The following is a 24,000-nucleotide window of genomic DNA, read 5'->3' on the forward strand; positions in this document are numbered from 1 at the left end:
ATCCAATCAAAATTTTGAGATAGCTATTTTGTTCAGCGTAGTTGATTTCCAGATAGAAAATATGTTTTTGAGGAGGACACTCCCCCACAACCCTCAAGGCAAGGGTTTTAAGTTATGCCCTGCGGGGATATAAGGTTTCTATAGAAGGTGTTGTCGTAGAAACTTCAAAAAAGACTCATTCGACTGGAAATTCAAAGGGCTAGTGCCCTTTTTAAAAGTCGAAAGTGATTTGAGGGCAACTAACCCCCCTCTCACGCCCACCCTTTTCCCCAAACCAATCCAATCAAAATTTTGAGACAGGCATTTTATTAAACGTAGCTTTAAGTTCTGGAAACTAGGTCTTTGAGGATGACAACTCCCCCACAGCCCTCATGACAAGGGTTGTAATTTATGCCCTGGGGCGTATAAGGTTTGTATAGACAACGTTGTCGTAGAAACTTCAGAAAGGGCTCATTCGATTGGAAATTTAAATGGCTAGTTCCCTTTTTAATAGTCCAAAGTGATTCTAAGGCAACTGACACCCCTTCCACGCCCACCATTCCCCAACACATCCAATCGAAATCTTGATATAGCCATTTTGTTCAACATAGTTGAAATTTCTGGAAATTATATGTTTGAGCTGGACATTCCCCCCACAGTCTTCAGGGGCAAGGGTTATAATTTATGCCCTGGGGGTATATAGGGTTCTTATGGAAGGATTGCTCCTATAAACTTCAGAGAAGGCTCATTTGATTGGAAATTGAAAGTTCTAGTCCACTTTTTAAGCGTCAAAAGATATTGGAGGGTAACCAGCTCCCCCCCCCCCCAAATGCATTCAATAAAAATTTTAACATGGCTATTTTGTTAAAAATAGTTCAAAGATCATATAACAAAAATTCCGGTGTCGACACAATCCACCAGGGCCCGGGGGCAGGCGTTGTAAATTATGCCTTTGGGGGCATATATGGGTCTTATGGAAGAGATACTCGTATTAACTTCAAAGAGGGATCATTTGATTGGAAATTGAAAGTTGTAGTTCACTTTTTAGGGTCAAAAGAGATTGAAGAGAACCCCTCCCCCCCTCCACGCCCTTTTTTACTCAAAACCATCCGGTAAGAACTTTGAGCTAGCTTTTTTTTTTAAATAGTTAAAAGACCAAATAGCAAAAACTCGGGTGTTGTCACAACTCCCCCAGGGTCCGAGGGTTGTCGGTTTAAGGTACGCCCTGGGGTATATAGTGTTCATCTGAAAGGGATTCTCGGATAAAATTCAGAGAGGGCTCATTTGATGGGATATTGAAAGTTAGAGCTCACTTTTTAATATTCAAAAGAGATCCGAGTGAAGCTATCCCCCCCCCCCACGCCTTCTTTTTCAAAACCCATCTGATGAAAATTTTGAGATAGACATCTTGTTAAAAAAAATAGTTTTAAGGTCGGCTAAGAAAAACTCCGGTGTCAATACAATCCCCCCGAGCACAATGGATGGCGTTCTAAGTTATGCCCTAATGGCATGTATGGTTCTTATGAAAGGGATGTTCGTATAAACTTCATAGAGGGTTCATTTGATTAGAAATTGAAAGTTCTAGTTCGCTTTTTAAGAGTCAAGAGAGTTAAACTAGCCCCCCCCCGCTCTTTTTCCCCAAACCCGACCGCTACAAATTTTGTGATAGCCATTGTTTTTTTAATTGTTCAATAATTAGATAACAAATACACCCCCCTAGAGCCCTGGGGATAGGCGTTGTAATTGTTGTCCTGGGGGCGTATATGGTTTTTATGAAAGGAATGCTCGTATAAACTTCAGAGGGGGCTCATTTGATTGGAAATTGAAAGTTCTAATTTACTTTTTAAGATTCGAAATATGTCCGAGTGCAACTAGCCCCTCCTCCCCCTCACACACCCTTTTTTCCCCACGCCAAGCCGAACAAATTTTTAAAACAGATATTTCATTAAAAATAGCTCAAAGTTTAAATAAGAAAAATTCTTGTGTCGACGGAACCCCCCAGAGCCTGGGGGCAGACGTCATGAGTAATGCTCTAGAGGCATATATAGTTCTTGTGGAAGGGATGCTCGTATAAAATTCGGAGAGGGCTCATTTGATTTGAAATTGAACGTTCTTGTCCACTTTTTAAGAGTCAAAAGAGATCGGAGGATAACTAGCCCCCCTCCTCCACACCCTAAATGCATCAGATAAAAATTTTGAGATAGACATTTTGTTAAAACAAAGTTCAAAGTTCTGTTTAAAAAAAAAACTCCGGTGTCGACAAATTCCCCCAGGGCCCTGGGGTAGGCGTTTTAAGTTATGCCCTGGGGCATAAATGGTTGTTATGGAAGGGATGCTCGTATAAAATTCCTAGAGGGCTCATTTGATTGGAAATTGATAGTTGTAAATCACTTTTTAAGAGTCAAAAGTGATTGGTGGGCCCCTAGCCTCCCCCCACACTCCATTTATTTTTTTCCAAGAGGCACTTCATATAGAAGGGGTCGTCGTATAAACTTCAAAGGGGGCTCATTCGATTGGAAATCGAGAGTTCTAGTGCCCTTTTTAAGAATCAAAAGTAATCAGAGGGCAACTGCCCCCCCCCCGCCAAAGCCCTTTTCCCCCAAATACATCTGATAAAAAATTGAGGTAGCCATTTTGTTAAAAATATTTCAAAGATCATATAACAAAAACTCCTTTACGTATGGTCATTTCGTTAAAAATAGTTCAAAGGTCAGATAAGAAAAACTCCTGTGTCGACACCCCCCCCCAGGGCCAGGGCAAGCGTTGTAAGTATTGCTCTCGGGGCATATATGGTCTTTATGGAAGGTATGCTCGTATAAAATTCACAGAGGGTTCATTTGAATGGAAATTAAAAGTTGTAGTTCATTTTCTCAGAGTGAAAAAATTTCAGAGGGCAACTAGCCCCTCCCACCCTCCACGCCTTTGGATGTATTGGACGGATAAAACCATCCAATAAAAACGTCAGGTGAACATTTTGTTCAAAATAGTTCAACCATCAGATATTAAAACTCCAGGGTCAACACAACCCCCCAAGGTCCAGGGATAGACGTTGTAAGTTATACTCTGGGGATATATATGGTTCTTATAGAAATAATACTCGTATAAACTTCAGAGAGGGCTCATTTGATTGAAAAAAGAAAGTTCTAGTTCACTTTTAAAGAGTCAAAAGAGACCGAAGCTTAATCTAATCCCCCCCCCCCGCCCTTTTTCCCCAAACCTATCCGATAAAAATTTTGAGATAGCACTTTTGTTAAAAATAGTTCAACATCAGATAATAAAAACTCCGAGGTTGACACAAACCCATTTTTTCACTTTGATATTGTTACTTTGATGAATATTTGATTTTTTTTTTAGTTTGATTTTGAAATAAGGAATTTTTAAAAACTTGAAATTTTTTGCAATCAAAAACGAACAAAAATTAATTAAAAAAAAAACTTTCCGACAAATAAGTTTTTCAAAGAAAAGTAAAGTCCATTGTGAACTTAAGCTCAGCAGATACAAATACCTTTTAAAATTCAAACTCAAAATGACCATAAATTACTATTAAAGAATAAATGAAACCCAAAACGAACAGAAATTAAATAAACAATCATAGCAAAAATATACAACAAGTAATAATATAAATGAATAAATAGATCTTAAACGAGTAATGCTTAGATTGAATATGAATATCAAGCTTAAAACGAAAAAATAATATTTTCCTATTGAAGTATAAATGAAACTTAACACGATCAGAAATTAAATAAACAATCAATGTAAACAAACATACAAGAGATATTAATTTAAATTAATAAATAAATCTTAAAACGAGTGAAACTTAAATTGAATATGCAAATCAAGCTTGAAACGAACAAAAATCACCACAAACAAGAGTTTGGGTATGACCTCCTTCTCTCACTGTGAAAGTCTAAAACCTAATACGTCATTGGCGCTTTACTGAAAACCGTATGTGTCTTAAACAGTTTTGGAAAGAATAAACAACATCAAATTGAATATTTGATGTATAATGATATTAATTATTGAAAATTCCATCAATTCAAGAATTTATTTCACTGTAATTGTATTTTATTTTCAGTACTCTAAGAACTGGAAAAGAAAGTATTTATTATATAATCAGTTTTCAGTTAAGCGCCAATGACGCAGAAGGCTTTTGGTTTTTATATACAGTTAGGAAAGGAGGCAGTATCGAAACACTTGCTTGTTGGGAAACTACATTTGTCTTTAACAAATTTAAAAAGAGCTAATAAATTAAACTGAATATTTTATGTATAATGATATTAGTTGCTGAAAGTTCATCAGTTCAAAATGTTACTATAATTTTAATGTTTATTTCCAATATTAAGTACAAAAGAAAATAATTGTCATAAAATTGGTTTTCAGTAAAGCGCCAATGACGCAGTAGGTTTGAACTTTAAAAGGGATTTGTATCTGCTGAGCTTAAGTTTAAAATGGCCTTTACTTTTCTTTGAAAAAAGTATTTTTCTGAAAAATTTTTTAAAATTAATTTAAAAAAAAAGCTATCTCAAAGTTCTTATCGGATGGGTTTGAGGCGTGAAAGGGGTGTCAGTTGCCTTAGAATCTTTTTCGCCTATTAAAAAGGGAACTAGCCATTTACATTTCCAATCGAATGAGCCCTTTCTGAAGTTTCTACGACAACGTTGTCTAAACAAAACCTTATATTCCCTCAGGGCCTAACTTACAACCCTTGCCCTGAGGGCTGTGGGGGAGTTGTCATCCTCAAAGATCTAATTTCCAGAACTTTAAACTACGTTTAATAAATTGGTTATCTCAAAATTTTGATTGGATGTGTTTGGGGAAAGGTGGGCGTGAGAGGAGGATTAGTTGCCTTAGAATCTGTTTCGACTATTAGAAAGGGAATTAGCCATTTAAATTTCCAATCGAATGAGCCCTTTTTGAAGTTTTTACGACAATGTCTTCTATAAAAACCTTATATGCCCCCAGGGCATAACTTAAAACCCTTGCCCTGAGGGCTGTAGAGGAGTGTCCTCCTCAAAAACATATTTTCTATCTGGAAATCAACTACGCTGAACAAAATGGCTATCTCAAAATTTTGATTGGATGTGTTTTGGGGGAATGATGGATGTGGGGGGGGGCTAGTTGCCCTCCAATCAATTTTGACTATTAAAAAGGGCACTAGCCCTGTTAATTTCCAATCGAATGAGCCTTTTTTGAAGTTTCTACGACAAATCCTTATATAAAAACCTTACGTGCCCCCAGGATATAACTTAAAACCTTTGCCCTGAGGGCTCTGGGGGATTGTCCTCCTCACAAACATATTTTCTATCTGGAAATCAATTACGCTGAGCAAAATGGCTATCTCGAAATTTTGATTGGATGTGTTTGGGGGAATAATGGGAGTGGCGGGGGGCTAGTTGCCCTCCAATCACTTTCGACTATTAAAAAGGGCACTAGCCACTCCAATTTACAATCGAATGAGCCCTTTGCGAAGTTTCTATGACAACTCCTTCGATACGAAGTTGCCTGGTACGGAAAAAAACAAAAAAAATAAATAATACATTGTTCCAACATCGTACTTTACTTAGGCAGCGCTATTTTGCTGCCTATGATAGCAACATGAAAATATCAGTTTTCATGCACAGTGTTTATTTTTGGGGGGGGGGGGGCGAACAGGGAAACGATTATTTATCATTAACCTGTTAATTCTTTTACGTTGGTTTAGACGACATTTTGCAGGAGTCAGGTTTCACCTAGGCAGCCATATTTCACGTTTACGCGACGGAATAAAACGTCTTCATGCTTGCGGAATCCGGTTCGTTTCTGATTCGGATTCGAGCTGAAAAAGTGGTTTTTCTGGCCAGAAAAACTGTGTTGAAGATAAACACAAGCTTTCTATTTCATTAGGATTAACCTAACTTCACTTCTTGAATGTGATGGCTATAACAGATAAGTGGCTAAACTGGTTATTGTCTGATTTTGTAGATCCAAATTCTCGAGTGTGTACTGGCTAACAGATAAGTACCATGTAGCCTTTCCTAAGGATCTTTCTAAAGTGGTATATCAGCCTTTTTAAGATTCAAGGGTGCCAATTGGGGGAGGGGGGAATCCCCAATTGAGAGGGAAGCAATCACCCTCCCAACTTGTGAAAAATAATTTTTGGTGTTTTCATTGAAAAAGCGAAAGAATTCCCCCTCCTTATATTTTATAAAAAAAAATTGTACATTAATTGAAAAAATCGAAAGAAATCTTTGCCCCGTCCCTAGATTTTCGTGAAATGGCGCCCTTATTTGGACAAATAAGCTTTCTAGAAACACTTAGAGAATTCTGCTTTCATTCAAACATACCAGCCAGTATGTTTGGTCGTTTTCGCTTGACAAAATATACCATCCCTTGTCACGACTTTAGAATGATCTAAGAAGTAATATAATATAGATGTTACCGTGAAGGCGTGAATGTCCGAAATCTTGTTAATGTCTACATTCACCGGTGAATGTTCGAAATTCCTTTTTCTCTGCTTGGATTCAATTAGCTTTGCGAATCAGCTTTTTTAGTCTTATGCAAGCTACGATGGTAAAAGGTTGGTTAGGTTAGATTATGTTAGTCTAGGTTAAGTTGGGTTATGTTAGATTAGATTATGTTAAATTTGGTTCTAAATATCAGATATGGGCTAAAAACCTAAGCTAACCCGACCTAACCTAATGTATTCTAACCTTACCTGTCATCATCAAACCTTGCATTAAATTGAAAAAGTTGAGTGGCAACGCTGACTAAATCCAAACAGAAAAAAAGGTATTTCGGACATTCACTGGTGAACGTCGACATTCAATAGCATCAAAAATAGTATTATCAACAAACTATGAAAAGCTGCGCGGTAAAAACAAACGCTGCTTTTCTTTGAATTTCCATTAAGCTTGTCCCTAAACAATATGCCATTCCTATGCTATAAATGTTCATGAAATAAATGCTATAAATCAATACTAAAATAAAAACTTATAAAGACCTGTGTGAAAAAAAGGCATTTCTTTTCTATGTCAAATACAGAACTCGTGAAATCTACTAAGCCGCGTTTTCAGGCTCAGCGGGTTCGAACACGGGTTATTCTCTTCTAGTTTCAAGTTTCTAGTTTTTCGTCTAGTTTCAGCGGGTTCGAAGTTTCAACCCCGTGTTTGATGCACTAGATGCACTGATGCACAACGCTTGATACACTAGACGAGAACAACCCGTGTTGGAACCCGCTGAGCCTGAAAACGCGGCTTTAGTGATCTTTCAAATTTTGTTCCTCAATTTTTTTCCAATTTGTTTTTTGCTTGCTACTTTCCTTTTCATTATAATTCAGATTGCAAAAACTGATTTAATATGTATGTCCTTTTGTTCAACTGAATTTCTAGAAAAGTTTATCCCTATAGCCTACAATCTGTGGAATTCTGGTTAGTTTCTACCTATTTCGTAGCAGAGTGAACCCATTGATTAAAAAAACCGGATACCTGCTCAATTGGTTCTCAACGTGATAACAAAATCAGGATTAAATCTACTGAAGGAACAGGTTTATAAACTGACGGGAATGTTTAACGTGTTTCAGGTCCACTGCCAAATATAGACTCGACCTAAACGTGGTCTAGTCTCACGTTTGTGCCATTGTTCATCTTTGTATCTGTCTGATTTTTGTCACGTATCTTATTTCTAAATAAAAATCCCTAGACTAGGTCAACCTACATTGTAAAACATAAGTCTTGAAAAACAAGTAGAACAGCTGAAAAAGATACGAGTACAATTTTACTTTTTTGGTATTTTTTATGACCGTTGTAATACCGAAATTACTTTCACTATTTACAACATAATCAAAAGGCCCAAAAATAAACGCCAAATCATCGCTATCCCACCTAAAACATCATGTCTGAATTTTCATTTTCTAAGCTGTTTTAAGAGAAAGAATTAGGTGGATAATGTCAGTTAAATCACCCTCTATGTATTCCCTGTTGATCCTCCGTTTGAGAACAGCTTAGCAAATGGTATTTATTGGCAACTATCGCTGAAATGTGAAAATTTTCAGATATGACCTTTAGGCGTGACAACGAGGGAATGTCCACTTTCGCAATTTTATTATACAGCGGACATGATTTCTTTAGTTTTTCCCGGGAGGAGTTTGTTTTCGATGATTTACATAATTAATTGAAAAACATAATTCCATAAAAAGAGTGCTTCAAAGAAAGGTGAAGAGCTTTATTAAGCCAGAAACAAACTGAAACAAAATCGTATAATAATTTAAACAGAAATTTCAATCAATGAGTAAATTTGACCCATAACGAATAGACTTTACAATGAATACTCATGTCAAACTGATAACGAACAGAAATAACCAAAAACAGGAGTAGGGATAATCCCCCCTAAGCCTTTTAAAGATCAAAGGTCCATTTTTGGTTACTGCCCTTTAATCAATCTCTAATCCGTACATAAACTATGTTTTCGAAACTATGTATTGCCATTTCAATTTTCCGCTTCTGTGGTACAAATTTAAAGTTCAAATCAAGGAGAAACAGATACCATTCATAAATATTGGATTTTTCAAACAATTCGTGGTAAACTGTAAGTAAGGAGCGGCCCGGCTCAATAGTAATCAAAACTCTAAAAAACGGAATTTTGATACCAATAAATGCGTCAAAAGAATCAGACTTTTATGCGGACTTCAAATATATAAGTTTCATCGAGTTTAGTTTTACCCATCAAAAGTTACGCCCCTGAGAAAGTTTACCTTATTTTCAAAAAAAGGGGGAAACACCCCCTAAAACTCATAGAACTTTAATGAAAAATCACACCATCAGATTCGGCATATCAGAGAACTCTACTAAAGAAGTTTCAAGCTCCTATCTGCAAAAATGTGGAATTTTGTATTTTCAAGCAGTTCTTGGTAACGAACTGTAAGTAAGGTGCGACCCGGCTCAATAGTAACCGAAACTCTAAAAAAAGTAATTTTGATACCAATAGATGCATCAAAAGAATCAGATTTTCACGGTGATTTCAAATATATTGAGTTTAGTTTTACCCATCAAAAGTTACGCCCCTGAGAAAATTTGCTTTATTTTCGTAAAAAGTGGGAAACACCCCCTAACAGTCATAGAACCTTAATTAAAATCACACCATTAGATTCAGCGTATCAGAGAACCCTACTGTAGAGGTTTCAAGCTCCTATCTGCAAAAATGTGGAATTTTGTATTTTTGCCAGAAGAAAAATCACGGATGCGCCTTTATGTTTTTGTTTTTTTTTTTTTTTTTTTTTTTTTTTTTCAGGGGTGATCGTATCGATCCAGTAGCCCTAGATTATCGCGGGAGGGCTCATTCGAACGGAAATTTAAAGTTCTAGTGCCCTTTTTAAGTGACCTAAAAATAGAGGGCAACTAGGTCGCCTCCCACGCTCATTTTTTTCCAAATTCACCCGATCAAACTTTTGAGATAGGAATTTTATTCAGCATGGTCGAAAAATATAATAGCTATGTCTTTGAGGATGACTTAATCACCCACAGTCCCCGGGGGAAGGGCTGCAAGTTATGAACTTTGCCAAATGTTTACATATAGCATTGGTTATTGGGAAGTATACAAACGTTTTCAGGAGGGATTTTTTCTTGTAGTGGGGGGGGGCGTGTATCCGGGGTTACGTGAGAGGATCTTTCCACGGAGGAAGTTTTGCTATGAAGGGGGTGTCGGATTTCACAGCATTATTTAAAAGAACGATCAGAAATTAAATTAAAAAAAAAACAAGTTTTCAACTGAAAAACTTTTCAACTGAAAACTTTTCAACATCAAAACTTAAAACGAACAGAAACTATTAAGTATGTGATTGGGTCCCCTCCCAAGACAATGCCTAGCTTTCTAAATTCGAGTTTTTTTAGTAAGTTAACAATAGTTATTTATTCTAATTAACGGCCTTTGTGGTTAAGGAGTCATTCTTAAAGAATTTTAAAAATTCAAGCTTTAGCGTAAAGAGCGAGGTATTGAATAGGGGGGCGAACCCCCCTAATATGCTTAATAAAAATATACGAATATAGAAGTTCGTTACGTAAGTTAATTGGTAAGTTACGCATATTTATTGCTAATAAAAATGTTCGTAAATAAAATTAAACAACTTTTGAGAAAGCCATTTAGCCAAAAAAAAGTAAAATTAATATGCAAATTTCGTTTTAATTAGTTATGTACTGGGAGCCAAAAGCAAAGCCTGCATTAATTTAAGAACGTTCAGAAATTAAATAAAAAAAAAACAAGTTGTTTTAACTGAAAGTAAGGAGCGACATTAAAACTTAACACGAACAGAAGTTATCCCGTATATGAAAGAGTCTGTCCCCTCCGCAGCGCCTCGCGCTTTAAGCCATAGATTGACTTTTTGTCACAACTCTATTTTTTAAAACAATAAAAACTTTAGCGCAAAGAGCGAGGCGTTGAAGAGGGGACAAACCCTTTTCAAATACGGAATAATTTCTGTTCGTTTTAATTTTTAATGTCGCCCCTACTTCCAGTTGAAAAAAAAAACTTTTTTTTTTTTTTTAATTTAATTGCTAGAAGAAAGATCACGGATGCGTGTTTATTTGTTTTTTTCGTTTTTTTCCAGGGGTGATTGTATTGAACCAGTGGGTCGAAAAATATAATAGCTATGTCTTTGAGGATGACTTAATCCCCCACAGTCCCCGGGGGAAGGGCTGCAAGTTATGAACTTTGCCCAATTATAGTATTGGTCATTGGGAAATATACAGACGTTTTCAGGAGGGGTTTTAGCCACTGTGAGATATAGGAGATATCTCAATGGGAGAATGGGGCCATTTCTTCAGCATGGTCGAAAAATACAATAACTATGTCTTTGAGGATGACTTAGGCCCCTTCCCACGCTCATTTTTTCCCAATTACCCAATCAAAATTTTGAGATAGCCATTATGTTCAGCATGGTCAAAAAATTCTATAGCTATGTCTTTGAGAATGACTTAATCCCCCACAGTCCCTGGGGGAACGTCTGCAAGTTATGAACTTTGCCCAATGTTTACATATAGTATTGTTTATTGAAAGTATACAGAAGTTTACAGGGGGATTCTGTTAGTTGGGGGGGGGGGGGTCGGGGGTTACATTGGAGGATCTTTTCATGGGGGAAAGGACATTATATAAAAAAATACAATTTTTTCAACTGAAAGTAAGGAGCAACATCAAAACTTGAAACGAACAGAAATTATTACGTATATGATTGGGTTTGCCTCCTATTTATTACCTCACTCTTTACGCTAAATTTTTTTGTACTTTCATCAGAGCTATTTATTGTAATTAGCGGCTTTTGTGATTAAGGGGTCATTCTTAAGGAACTGGAACAAAATTTGAACTTAAGCGTAAAGACCGTGGTATTGACTAGGGGGCGAACTCCTTAATATACATAATACAAATATACGCATATAGAATTTCGTTACGTAAGTTAATTCGTAAGTTACATCAGATTTAAATTTCGAGAAAGCCATTTAGCCAAAAATGATTAAAATTAATATGCAAATTTCGTTTTAATTATTCATTATGGTGAGCCGAAATCAAAGCTGCGTTAATTCAAAAACGTTTAGAAGTTAAATATAAAAAAAATGTTTTTTTTAACTCAAAGTAAGGAGCGACATTAAAACTTAAAACGAACAGAAATCGTTCCGTATATGAAAGGGGCTGTCTCCTCCTCAACGCCTCGCTCTTTACGCTAAAGTTTGACTCTGTCTCACAACTTTGTTTTTTAAAACAATAAAAAACACTTTAGCGTAAAGAGCGAGGCGTTGAAAAGGGGACAGCTTCTTTCATATACGGAATAATTTCTGTTCGTTTTTAGTTTAAATGTCGCTCCTTACTTTCAGTTTTAAAAAAAAACTTGTTTTTTTATTTAATTTATTGACAGAGGCAATATTGTATCACTGAGGCGTTGAGGAGGAGAGTCACAAGAGCGAGGCGTTGAGGAGGGGACAGCTTCTTTCATATACAGAACAATTTCTGTTCGTTTTAAGTTTTAACGTCGCTCCTTTACTTTCAGTTTTAAAAAAAACTTGTTTTCTTTTTTAATTTATTGACAGAGACGATATTGTGTCACTGAGGCATAAGAGTCAGTGTGACTTTAGATGACTCAGGCATCAGTCAAATCAAAGCTCGTATCTGATTACCTAGAACACAAAGCTCATCAAATTTAATTACCTGATGAAACTACCTCGACCTCTCTAAAATGAAACATCCTTTGACCAAGTCTCTGTTTTAAAGATTCTTGTTCAAGATACGAATATGTAAAAACTTGTTTTTAAGCAAGTGTCCATAAAATTCGCATCTATTTTAGGAATATCTGCCTAACAAGGAGATATGTGTTTTATTAGCTGTGCCTTAGACACTCGAATTTCCTTCACCTGCCTTCGTCCTGCATCTTTGCTTCATGTATATACAGGGTGCCGAAGGATACAGCTGTTTGTCTCCCAGTGTCACATTGTTTGGGCAAATTATCCTATAGAAGGAAACTGCTTTGAAATTATGCTTTCTATAATTTCCCATAAGTTAATTTTATAGGCGGGTGATTTTATTGTCCAGGCTGCAATATTCCCTTTTTTTAAATTTTAACTAGTTTCGTAATTATATTGTACTTATTAATAATTATTTTGGTTTCTTATTTAATTGAATTCTTTTTTATGTAGAACATACATTTTTAAGTTTGATTTATGAGAATCTATTTGGAGATGAAACGTTTTATATATGTAAATAATATGTTGAAAGGCACTAAATGAAATTTTTTGTTTATATTAAATGCAAAACATAGAATATAATTAAATATGAAATATATTAATAATAAACATTACTTTTAACATTATTATGTTTTATTATTATCACTATTATTTATATGTTATTAATACATTACTATATCGTATTATTTTATTTTGCTATTATTTTTTATTTTACCCATAATTTTCTTCCATCATTTTAATGTTCAATGCTGGCATTTTTGGTACGCTTATCAATACTTAAAAAAGTTTTATTACATTTCTACAAAATTTTGTAAATGTTTGGGATTTTGCGGAACATTAATTGCAGCATTTCCCAGATTCTTTTTTTTCCTTTTTTAAGGTGTTTCGATGACGAATGGCTACATTTATGTGCTCGGAGGAGAAGAAGGCTGGGATAAATATCATGATACAATTGAACGATACAACCCAGACACGGACAAATGGGAGATGGTTGATATTATGCCCTCCTCACGATCTTGGCTCTCCTGTGTTACTTTTCAGGTACCTTTAATTTTATTGATAATTTTGGGGCTATTAAATATTTGGCGGGAACACGGCACACGGCAGGCTTGTATATATTTAATTCTTAAATTATACATTGGCATAGTTATCAGGCTTCTCATTAGTTTGAAGTCTTGAGGTGGCAAATCAGCAATTTTAGTTGAATTAAGAAATTCTAGTGTCAGTTCAATTCCTGCTTCCTGTTTATCCTTCCACAGAATCATATATTTTATTGGATCTCCTGAGATTTTATGTGATTCTCGCTTTTTCTCCTCTTCTAGCAGCAGATTTTAAAATTAAAAAATTCATAACCGCAGGTTTCGTTGTCCATCATTTTCATTTGTGATTCATTGTAATATGCTTGTTTTCACATATCTTCTAACCACAGCTATCGCTGTTCTCTCAGACATTATTTCCATGCATTTTGCTTTAGCTGTTTGGATTCATTCATACTCTTGCATAATTTCGCATGACGTCACAAATACCAAAGAAGTTCTTTCCCAGCTTTTCCCCAATAATTATATTTTTGTTGTAGTAACGTTCTTATATAATTCAGTAACAACCCGACATGTTCCATTGCATATACCCTGTCAAATATAGAAATTTAAATTTCGATATTTATCGTCTTGTGTTTTAGTCTTAAGTCATAGGTATCAAATCAGCAAATTCAATAAATAAAGAAACACTGGCTTGAATTCAATTCTTGCTTCCTGCTTATCCTTCTCAGACGCTATGATGACATTTTTTTAAAAACAATGTTGTTTTTTTTAAACACCAAAAATTGTATGCATTTTTGTTACGTTCTTGTAATAATAATTGTCGATTTTCATTTTGTCTTCGTTTTCTTTATCTTTTCATTTTTTATATTTTCTTTCAATCTATACCGTTATATGTTAATTATATCCATTTTTTTGCAGATTAGAAAAGACGATATAATGAAGACTGCCTAAGTGAGAACATTCCTAATCCTAGAATGTATTACAAATATTCTTCCAGTGTTCTGTGTCTCTGAAGGGCTCGAGTTACGTAACAACAAGTTCAGTACATTTGGCTGTTTTTACTTCATTTGTCCTCCTATTTCCCTTTTGCTGATATTTGTTCCTTATTTTTTGAGAGTTGCTATCTGATAAATTACTTTCTGTGTGGAGTGTTAACAAAACCTGGAATGACATATTTATCAATCACGCACAATAAAATACTATAATATTAAATTAAGATTAATCGAATAGGTTAATGTAGAAATTTAATTATAGGCTTTTTTATTTTATTTTTTTTGCAAACAGAGTAGCAAAAACTAGAACGTGATATAACATTTTGTGTTCTTAATATGGAATCTCATATGGGGTAAAAAATTTATAGAATTTTATTGATCCATTTAACTGGTTTTCATGATTACAGCAGTACGTTTAACCTAATAACAGGGGCAGATCCAGGGTTTTTTTTTGGGGGGGGGGCAAATTAGGTTGATCCGAAAAAAATTTGGGGGGGGCAAAAGAGGTTGACCCGATAAACTTGCGTTAGGAGCAAGTTTAATTAACGCAAACTTGAGTTAATTAAGTAAATTACACTACTTTAGACTACGCTAGGGGGGCTGGGGTGCGCCCGCCCTGGATCCGCCACTGAGTGAACCATGGCCTATAGCAGCCGAAATTTCATTCGTTGGGTTTTAAAGAGGTAGATATTTCGTTCTTAACGCATTCTGAAAGTAATAATTTTCATTCTGATTCAACTGGGTAGTAATTGGTAATTACGAGAAAGTATTTAAAAATTTTCAAATAGAGCCTGAAAACCCTCAAAAATGATTTTAAATTAAGATAAAAAAGTATACCGTTGAAATAGACATTGTCAAAAACTCTTGATTGGAACGTTTACAGTCCGCCAACTTGAAAAACAAAATAAAATATTTTTGTATGGGTAGTACTTATGTATCTCTTTTTTTTTCTTAAGCTGCTAAGATATTTAGAGACAAAACTGTTTAGTTATTTATGCTAAGCAATTTCTATATTTTTATGTGAAAGTTTCAACAGTCCACTTTGTTACTGAGAAAAACAACAAACATTTCAAAAATCTGTATTTTTCCAAAAATAATAATTTCAAGGCACAACTAGTTACACAGCAGAGTTCAAAATATTCACAGTATGCTTAATTTTAGTTCACTAAAATCAGGATTGACCGCCATTTCGTCACGAAATGATTTGTGTATTAAAATAAAGAATTATAAAATACGTTTGAATCTCCTCTCCTGTTCGATTTGTATGCTTCAACGGAATGGTATTTCGTATAAATTAAAGCTTTTATCCGTTTCCGCTTCGGCGGCTCTGTAAGGTAAACAGAAAGTATTAAAGCTAGAAACTAAATTATGAATTATTGATGTTGGCAAATTTCTGCACTTTTATTAATAAGGGTGAGCAATCGACTTATTTAAATTTTACTTAGAAAAATTAACATTGAAAATTCTGCTGATAAGAGTGTTATTATTAGTCTTCTAAGAATTGTTTCTTGGCAAATTATCTGCTTAGAACGGTTGTAATCCCCTTTTTGACTAAAGTTTCCCTTGGAAATCAATATTAATTATCAACCAATTATAAAATATTATTCAATATTAATTATGATATCACTGTAATTTTACTCTATAAACATGAGAAAACATTCAAAATAGATATTTTTGAAGCTGTTCCTTATCAAACCTGACCAAAACCAAATTTTACCATTAGGTGAGGTATAGCCTAACCCCCTCCTCCAGACGGGCACCATTGATAAGATTAGAGATCTAATTTTGTCTCCTTGGTATTTGAATATGTCCCGTCATTCATCATTCAAATTACTTAAATACCATACTCAAGGGTATGTTAATTACGTGAAATAATTGAAAAGCCAGTGTGATGATTAATTACCTTTCAAGAAATAAAATCAGGGCTGATAAAATGGGATTTTGATCAAGGCCGTATCCAGGGGGGGGGTTACCCGGTTTGAACCCCCCCCCCCCGTAATTTTTTACCGTGTCGAAAATAAGTCGAAAATTACTAAAACCTAGGTAAAAATCAGTATAATTAATCGAAAACTGAGTCAAAAATTAGAACCCCCCCCCCCCCGAAAAAGTCAAAAATTAGTAAACCCCCCCACCCCCACCCCCAAAAAAATCCTGGATCCGCCCTTGATTTTGATACCTTAAAGTAATTTTAATTGCTTCGTTTTCATCAATAGGCACGTCAACTCTGACTAAAACCTTTACGTATTTCACCTTTAAATCCAAAAATCTTATATATAGTAATTAATTAAGAAAATGTAAAGATTCATTTTTCCCTATAAAGAATGCAACACCTCGGTTTTATCGGTAAGGGGGATTAGTTCAATTATTTATATCTTATTGCGAAATTACAAACCTTGAAAACCGAACAAATAACAGTGTTGTTAACACGCGTCTTGGATTTATTTTCGGAAACCCAATCACCGGAAAGATTGTAATTCACTTTTCATTCATAGTTTCCTTGAAAATGGATCTAACATTAATATTGATTTTGATGTCATCGAATTTTAGCAATATGCAGTCAAGAAGTAATGTTTCTTCTAAAATAAATGTGGTGATCCTTTTCACTCCTAATTTGGCTTATTTTGATCGACAACATTATTTAAGATTGTTGTAGTTTCAGCCAAAATATGACATAGTTAGTCGTTGATTACCGACTTCTTCTTTCTTTTTCGATTTTTGGGGGTTTAATTTTTTATTCTGTACTCTCACTCTTTTTGCCACCTTAAATATTGACGGCTGAAAATATTTTCTAGCTTGCGTAATGACTTAAAACAAAGGCTTATATAATTGCTGTTGCATCTTGTATAATTATAGTTGTGTGCACCCTTATCATAAGAAATGAATAAATTATTGAATCTCAGAATGTTCTTCTTTTTCTTCTTAGAACTGGTTGTAGCACATAGCCGATGCAGTTCCTTGTGTAGCTCAAAGGCCACTACTTCTCGAGGGAGAAGGCCTTGCGAGGGACAGGTTTGGGTCTCCCTATTTATGAACATATTGAAAGTATGGTGCTTTACATATATTTATTATTTGACTGCTCACTTCATTCACAGTATTGCCATCATGTTGTGTTCACAATCTTGTTGTGGGTCACCTTTATTTTCATCTGTTGTACGTTAAGTAAATAGCAATTACGTGACAGCTTGGGGCGTTATACATCCTCACATATTTGCACATACGCAGATTTGCTGAATTCTACCTTCTGCCCACCTCCAAGTATTTAATATTTTATTACACGTTTTTATATGTTAGATCAAACAGTTAGTGGTAATGAACTGTTCAAATAGTTCGTTATAACGAACTGTAAGTAAGGAGTGACACGCCTCAATAGTAACCAAAAGTCTAAAACACGGAACTTTAATATCAGAGGCAGCGCAATAGCGCTGTAGTGGAGTAAAAATACGGTTTGATCTCGGGGAAATTACAACAGAATTTTTTTTGCACCAAAAATGTTTAGAAAAATCAGCTTAATCACACAAAAAAGTCCCCCCAAATCCCCCTTGCACAACAACCGGAAATCCCCCTTGAAAGGGGGAAATCAGAATTTCTATTTGGATGTATTTTTGGTTTAAGTGGTCGGTTTCTATCAAATCAAGCATGAAGAATCCGAAACCGACGTCAGAAATCACGTTTTTCGTACCCCAGTATCAATTTTCACCTTCGCGAAAGGGGGGGGGGGGGTAAAGTACGCAGATCATTATTTGCCAGATTCCTGTGGCTAAAGGATCATTTTATATCAAATAAAGTACCGTATTGCCAAAAATGAGGTCAAAAAGCAGTTTTATTTCACTATTTAACTCATTTCCACCTTTAAGGGGCCTGTAATATGAGGGGTTGTTAAGTATAATATCTTGAAAAACCACTTCTTTAATCAAGATCAAAACTTCAGATCAATCAGTTATAAAAGAAAAATGTTTAGAACTCAAGTAAATTAATCACAAGAACATTTTGATTTTAAAGCACAACCTAAAGCTAATTCTTCTTCCTGCTCGTCTTCGCTATCGTCCTCACCCTGTCTTGCTGCAGCGTTAGAGCATAACGCCCCTTTACATTCCCCGCAGGCAAAGCTGCAGGGCAAACCGTTCCGACGGCAGCTGCATCTGAGTGACTCGCACCCGCTGGGGTACTGGCACCACACCATCTTCAATAGGTTCTTCGGTGCTGGAGAAGCATCTGTCATAATGGGAAGATACATATTCCGTCACAGATAGAGGCACCATCCCCACTCTTCGCGCTTTAACGACTTAGACGTGTCTTGCCACTTCATTATTTTAAAATAGCACCTGTAAAAGGGATACTTTGAGGCAGCCAAAGTCGGTGAAAGCCGCTCTGCCTGAACAAAAGCATTTGCACTTGCAACCCGCATTGTGAATGCTCGCACCCGGACATCCTTCAGGGTCTTCTCATTGCTTTTCCCTTTGTATATGCGGAGCAAAGCTTTCTCTCCAGCTTCGGCAATCTTCTGGTGGTTGGATCCTGGTGCCATGAAGATCTTGCAAGCATCCTTAAAAATCCCATCTTTAAGTGACAAGGAAACCACTGCTGGTTTCCCTACGCCGTGAAGTCTAAATGTTGAATCGCAGCCAGACATTGCTTGGTAAACGAGTAGATTTTCTGCTGCTTCGGTTCCTAGTTTGTTCTTGATTCTTTTTATGTCGTACACTCATCCATTATTTCCATGTATGTCTGTCTGTATAAAGATATCACATGCATCAAGCTTGGCATGGTACAGCAGAAGGACTAATAGATCGGTATCGTTCCCAGTCAAAATGGTCGATGAAGTTTCAGCGCAACTGACTGAAGTTTGTACAACTAAGACATCGGCATCATTCTGAGCATGTAGAACTTTGCATCCTGAGTTCGCCAGCCACTCAGTAAGTAGGTCGATGAAGCGTTGTTTATTTTTGGGATTCTTTTCAGCCTGGCCAAAATGTCTTGTGACATAATCTATGTAAGATCCTGCCACCTCAGAATATGTGGATACGGCAGTCCACGGGATTTTATGGAGTAGCCAGCCACCGTCCAAAACTCTCTGGGAAGGCAATGTCATTGGATCCTTAAGTCCCTCAGTTTTCATTGGTGCATTTGTTAGAGAGGCTTTGTCGGCTGTCCTCATCACCTCGAACGAACTAAAGAGCGATGGTGGAAAAGTACAGAGCTCGAAAGACAGAACCTCATTCAATTCAGAACCACTTTTGCTAGCCACTGCAGCTAGACGTTGAAAGATTAGAGCAGGGTCGACCATTACCCTCTCGCTATCTATCACCACAGATGACTTCTCAGCCATATTTACAGTCTTCTCCTTTTTCCTGAAAACATATTTGTCAATGTCTTTCGCTTCCATATCCTTCAGAATCGTTTCTCCCACAGATTTGACATCGTCTGCGTTTACAGATGAGGAAGCGCGGACACCAGTAACCACGTTCAACAGCTGTGATTCCTTCCTGTAGGGTTCCAAGGGCTCAATGTGTCGAACTATCTTTTCAATGTCCGCCATATCTCTAGCTCTCCTCGAAGATATCGCTTTTGCGTGCTTTTCAATAGTCAACTCCGCGAGGCCAGTAAGTTTCTGCATGCGTTCGTTAAATAGAACCAAAGAAGGCATAGCAGATGTCCAAATTGTCCGCTGTAATTCAGTCATGCCTCTACCTCTCGTCAGACCGCCAGTCGTTTTCATACTTCTCATTAACGTCTGTCCGTTCACCAAATCAGGAGAAAGTGCTGCCCAGTAGTTGTCAGTTCTTCAGATGAACAGGAACTCCTGTAACGTTCTGTACTGCCCTGGATTGTCATTCCTCAATTGAAACATCGACTGCACGAACAGCCAAGTAGACTTCGTGTAAAGATTGTGGCCGGAAGCAGCAAAGTAAGGAAGCAGTTCCAACAACGACTGTAGATAAAGCTCAAGGTTGCCACTTCTTTCACCTTTCATGTTCTTTTTTCAGGATTCCAAGTAGGTCCATATACTGAAAGCAAAGACAGGCAGTTCTGAACTCGGATAATCGATCTTTTGCACTTTGCACTATTTCATAGATAAGCTCTGCTGCTTCCGACACCTGTCATTCTTCGATGTCCTCTCCTTCAAGGAGTGACTCGGTACTCCTGTTTTGGGGTTCTGGTAGCATGTCATTGCCATCAAACTCTCTGTTACCCAGTTCTGGTGATAAAAGGTCCGCATAAAGGGCTACCTCCAACAGACCATGGCCTCTCACTGCACGAGAGTTAGCTTTGCCTTGTACGCCCAGTATTAGGCACATATACTTGACTTATGATTTCCAAAAGTCCCGAGTCAGCCATAAGGAAGCCAGTGGCTCCTAGGAAACTCATGCGTGTGTGTAATCCACCCAGGACAACAATATCATTTCTTAAAGCACTTGTGGCAGGCTCTGCATCGACGATACACTTCGCCTTCCAGTAAAGCGGTTGGTCAAAGGTAATGACTAGAGTTTTTTCCAGCTCGATTAGCGCGCTCGTTAGCATGCATAAGTGTAGAATAAACACAGGAGATATCGCTTGGGTTGTGGTTAATCCTTGGCAAAAAACGAATACTCGATTTTCCCGGATGAGATAGCTTTTGGTGTATTGACCATATAAAGGCCGACCAGCTCGTGTATGAGCTTTTGGAAAAGCCAGAGATGCGCCAGAGCGTTTCAACCTCCATTCATTGTCATAAGTGTCACCATTTTTTGTCAAGCAAACAAAAGTCCTTGGTTGCGACTTGGCGGGTTTTTGGTAAGTGTAGAATGGCATGGTGCCGATTGACTTCATCCCATCTCCACTTACTTCTTTTCTTGGCACTGAAAGCTCAGTTGCCGGAAACTCAGGTGTAGACACTTCAATAAGACCCATTCGATGAAAAGTATTCAGGCCGTCGATAGTAGCAATATCATAATTGACGTTGTCTCCTACATACTGAAAAAAATGTGCTTTCTCATTGGACTCTTCCAACATTGTTTGATATACTGCTCCACATCTCTCAAATCTTTTCACCTCTGAGTTTGAAGAGCAGAAGCCGAGATTGTGCAGTGTGTAAATTAAAATCGCGTATCCCAGTTTATTCTTTTGTCTTTTTTTTTGCGGAAGTAAAAAAAAACGGCACAAACATTGTATATAGCCTCGAACACGCCAGTCTTCTAGCAAGTACTATGGTAGATGTCTCTACTGACTATAAAGAATGACACTAAGGAATGGAAACCGCAAACTGAGGAGGAGTGGGAGGGGATTCTGGAATACTGGTTTGAAATTGAACTGTTCGAGACTCGTATTCTAAGGTGCCATTCCTAGCTTGATTGGAAATGGTGAATCAACTGATAAGTGATTAAAATAACTAGTTCATGTTGGTCAACTTTCACAGCCGTCTTAGGTAAGATGAGGTACTTGACCACGTAAAATCAAGTTTTTAAATTAATTTTTGAATTCACCGTCATTGATTTCATAGGAAACTACCAAATAATCCAGCAGCCTTTTAATTACAATTTTTACCCCCCCCCCCCACCCTCTGCCCTTTATGGGTGGAGGTGGGCATTAGGGCACTGAAAAATTAAAATCTTAATTCATATTTGGATTCAGCATGCTTGATTTGATAGGAAACAACTATTCAAACTCCAAAATATTTATAACTACAAAAATCGATTTTCCCCCTCATTTTCCCCCTTCAAGGGCAAATTTGGTATACTTGTACAGGGGGGATTCGGGGGGATTTTTTTTGTGTGATTAAGCTGATTTTTTTGAACATTTTGGTGTAAAAAAAAATTCTGTTGCAATTTCCCCAAGGTTTGACCCTTTTTTTCGTATCTTTCCTCCACTACTGCCTAAGTAAAGAATGATGCTCGCACAATGTATTATTTATTTTCTTGTTTTGGCCACTTCGTATCGAAGGGGTGTCGTAGAAACTTCGAAAAGGGCTCATTCGATTGGAAATTGAAATGGCTAGCGGCCCTTTTTAATAGTTGAAAGTGATTGGAAGGCAACTAATACCCCTTCCACGCCCACCATTTCTCCAAACACATCAAATCAAAATTTTAAGATAGCCATTTTGTTCAGCGTAGTTGATTTCCAGGTAGAAATTAGGTTTTTGAGGAGGAGACTCCCCCCACAGCCCTCAGGGCAAGGGTTGTAAGTTATGCCCTGGGGGGTATATACGGTTTTAATTGAAAGCTTTGTCGTAGAAACCTGAAAAAGGACTCGTTTGATTGGAAATTCAAAGGGCTAGTGCCCTTTTTAATGGTCGAAAGTGATGGGAGTGCAACTAACCCCCCACGCCCACCTTTTCCCCGAACACATTCAGTCAAAATTTTTAGATAGCCATTTTGTTCAACGTAGTTAAAAGTCTTGGAAATTAGGTCGTTGAAGATCATAACCCCCTCAGAGCCCTCAGGGCAATGGTTGTAAGCTATGCCCTGGGGGCATATAAGGTTTCTATTGATAGCGATGTTGTACAAACTTCAAAAAGGGCTCATTCGATTGGAAATTGAAAGGGCTAGTACCCTTTTTAATAGTAGAAAGTGATTGAAGGGCAACTAACCCCCCTCTCACGCCCACCATTTCCCCAAGCACATCCGGATTGCCCCCTCTTCAATGCCTGGCTCTTTACGATAAAGTTTGACTTTTTTCCCAATTCTTTAAGAACGACTCCTGAAGTACAAGGACCTTTTAATTAGAATAAAGAACTTTTTTGAAAATACTAAGAAAATTTAGCGTCAAGAGTGAGGCATTGAGGATGAGGGAACCTCCCTCATATACGTAATAATTTCTATTCGTTTCTAGTTTTAATGCTGCTTGTTTTTTTTATCCTTGTTTTTTGTAAACTTGTTTCTTTTTTAAATAATTAATTTATACAAACGGCAAAACTGCCCAAATAATCTTTAAAGTTCTATAGAAAGGTGGTGACCTGACGTATCAGATAGATATTGGCTAAATACTCCAGAGATATTTCTTGGTGTGAAAAATAAAGTTTTATGCCCCAGCCACACAAGTTAAACAGAATAAAAATAAAATTGTGCTCGATTGTTGTGCCAATAGAGTACCCAGTATGGAATTTTATGAGTTAGGCTATGTTCAATTATTCAGGCTTTTCAAACTGTTTGCTTTTCGTTCAAATTTTCGACTTAAATTAAAATCAAGTTGCCATCAAGCCTTGGCTAATCATAGGCAGCGAAAAAGCGCTGCCTAAGTAAAGAACGATGTTGGCACAATGTATTATTTTTTTTTTTTATCCTGGTTTTAGACCAGGGCACTTCGTATCGCAGGAGTTGTCATAGAAACTTCGAAAAAGGCTCATTCGATTGGACATTGGAGTGGCTTGTGCCCTTTTTAATAGTCGAAAGTGATTGGAGTGCAACTAACACCCCTTCCACACCCACCATTTCCCTTAAACACATCCTATCAAGGTTTTGAGATAGCCATTTTGCTCAGCGTAGTTAATTTCCAGATATAAATTATGTTTTTGAGGAGGACACCCCCCCACAGCCTTCAGGGCAAGGGTTGTAAGTTATGCCCTGGGGGCATATAAGGTTTGTATAGAAAGCGTTGTCGTAGAAACTTCAAAGAAAGCTCATTCGATTGGAAATTCAAAGGACTAGTGCCCTTTTTAATAGTCGAAATGATTGAAGGGCAACTAACCCCCCTCTCACGCCCACCTTTTCCCCAAACACATCCAATCCAAATTTTTAGATAGCCATTTTGTTCAACGTTGTTGAAAGTTCTGGAAGTTAGATCTTTAAGGATGACAATCCTCCCCCTCAGAGCCCTCAG

General features: G+C 36.9%; 1 protein-coding gene across 2 annotated transcripts in view; it reads left to right on the plus strand.

The window, feature by feature from the left end:
- Positions 1-14,650, plus strand: part of LOC148944049 (kelch-like protein 12) — a 132,977-nt gene extending 118,327 nt beyond the window's left edge. For both annotated transcript variants that reach the window (XM_089099745.1, XM_089099746.1), the window contains exons 12-13: positions 13,057-13,217; positions 14,135-14,650. In XM_089099745.1, coding sequence (XP_088955871.1) covers positions 13,057-13,217; positions 14,135-14,167 — 194 coding nt within the window. In that variant the 3' untranslated portion in view covers positions 14,168-14,650. The remainder of the gene's footprint in view (positions 1-13,056; positions 13,218-14,134) is intronic.
- The last annotated feature ends 9,350 nt before the right edge of the window (positions 14,651-24,000 follow it).

Source organism: Artemia sp. Qi Xiang Cuo, chromosome 14, assembly GCF_049724085.1.
Source record: "Artemia sp. Qi Xiang Cuo chromosome 14, ASM4972408v1, whole genome shotgun sequence".
Classification (NCBI taxonomy): Eukaryota; Metazoa; Arthropoda; class Branchiopoda; order Anostraca; family Artemiidae; genus Artemia; species Artemia sp. Qi Xiang Cuo.